The 1721-nt window shown below is 41.9% G+C and overlaps 1 protein-coding gene across 1 annotated transcript in view; it reads right to left on the reverse strand.

Moving 5' to 3' along the window:
* YTHDC1 (YTH domain containing 1) overlaps window positions 1–1721 on the reverse strand; it is a gene marked incomplete at its 5' end in the record, with an annotated part of 19299 nt that overhangs the window by 1163 nt on the left and 16415 nt on the right. The window contains one exon of the mRNA XM_010131826.1: window positions 124–258. Within this exon, the coding sequence (XP_010130128.1) occupies window positions 124–258 (135 nt within the window). The remainder of the gene's footprint in view (window positions 1–123; window positions 259–1721) is intronic.

Genomic DNA, 1721 nt, shown 5'->3' on the forward strand with positions numbered 1-1721 from the left:
CCTACAGGGCTTATAAATGCAGTTTATCAAACTCCACAGAACTCAGATTAGGCTACATCTGTACCCCAAATTCCTACTCCAATCTGCAAATTCCTGTCCCCATCTGTCACTGTGGACACTTACTACTCGTTTGTCTCTGTATCTTGCTTCATGTGGTACCGGATGATGTCCTGAGTATGGAGGGTGAGCTTGAGGTGGAGGTGCATGGTGCTGATAGTAAGGGTGGTGTGGCGGCTGCTCCATACCTGGATATGGTGGCTATAAGAAAGTTACAGGAAGTTCGTTGAATGTTTCAAAACAAAGCAACACACACAAGGCTGAGTGCTGGAAATTAAGAGCAGAGGTTACTCTCATTCAGATGGAAAACATGGTATCTAAACAGATCCAATCACAACCTCCTAACTGACTCCTAAGTCACCATGCTTTATTACTTCTCTACCACTGTTTTTTGAAAAGCTTCGCCAGCACCCTCCCCAAACGTGCCTTTTTTTCCTAAGTGCCTCAGTGATACTGTACATAAAACTTCCGCTACTTAAATACGGTGGGGTGCTTTTTTATCCTGTGCCTGAATTTTGTCCAAACCAGCAAGCTCTTACAGAAAAATGTCTTTTCAATGTCATTCCTAATGAATATATTCCTATTTTAAATAAACAAACATACTCTGCAAGACAAATTTCTTGACAAAAGGCTAGCAGGTAATCTTTTAAATGTATTTGAAACAAGACATCTCTTGGCTGTTCTCTTATTTCTTCAGTCAGCAAGCCCTTTCTTCCCCATAGTACCAAAGCATCTATGCCTGCATTGCTGTCACAAGGTAGGTGGAACTGGATTATAGGATGACTACTTGGACAGCATGCACAATGGGGAAGAGGAGGAAAAAAAATAAAAAGGGAGTTTCTGGAGGCTTAGCTCTGTTTGAAAAACAATTTTCCTCCCAGTCTGAAGACTCTGTTCACTTTCTTCAGAGACAACAAGCCACAGCTGTGTTTCAGCTGAGAAAAATGAGATGCTACAGTAGCTTCTCTATATCTGGCGCTGTCTTTTGCTGATTCAGAGTATTCACAAGAGCCAAAAAACTCATCACAATTATCCAAAAATCAGGATACCTCCGGGACAGAATTACTAAATATAACCAGAATACTAGTTATAACGACTATCGCTTCTGACATGATGGCAAAACCACAGTTGTATGAGTGAATTATCAGTTAATTACCATATACATAGCAGTAGATATGCGCTCACAGATACAGCCATCTGACTGGGAAAAAAGTGCATTTCAGTGGAGGCTGAAATAGAGCAAGACTTATTTTGATTTCAGTGTGCAGTACATTCTGCTACCTCCCTGCATGCTTCACTGCCGTAGCCAAAAGCAGGCCACTGCAGCCTCTGCAGCAAGCCCACCTCTTTGATGCATGTGCTATTTGAGAGAAAGCCAATTACTATAAATATGTAGTGGAATACAAAATTTCACCACATCTTCTTGTGCAGGCTAAAGGACATTTCTGCCATTTCCGAACACCGGAGCATGCCAGCTCATTCCACGAGCCTCTGCAGCAAGCCCACCTCTTTGATGCATGTGCTATTTGAGAGAAAGCCAATTACTATAAATATGTAGTGGAATACAAAATTTCACCACATCTTCTTGTGCAGGCTAAAGGACATTTCTGCCATTTCCTCAGAGCTTTTAGTTTCTGGCAGGCTCCCACCAAGACAGAATTCCT

The sequence above is a fragment of the Buceros rhinoceros genome, unplaced genomic scaffold, assembly GCF_000710305.1.
Source record: "Buceros rhinoceros silvestris isolate BGI_N320 unplaced genomic scaffold, ASM71030v1 scaffold532, whole genome shotgun sequence".
In the NCBI taxonomy this organism is placed as follows: domain Eukaryota; kingdom Metazoa; phylum Chordata; class Aves; order Bucerotiformes; family Bucerotidae; genus Buceros; species Buceros rhinoceros.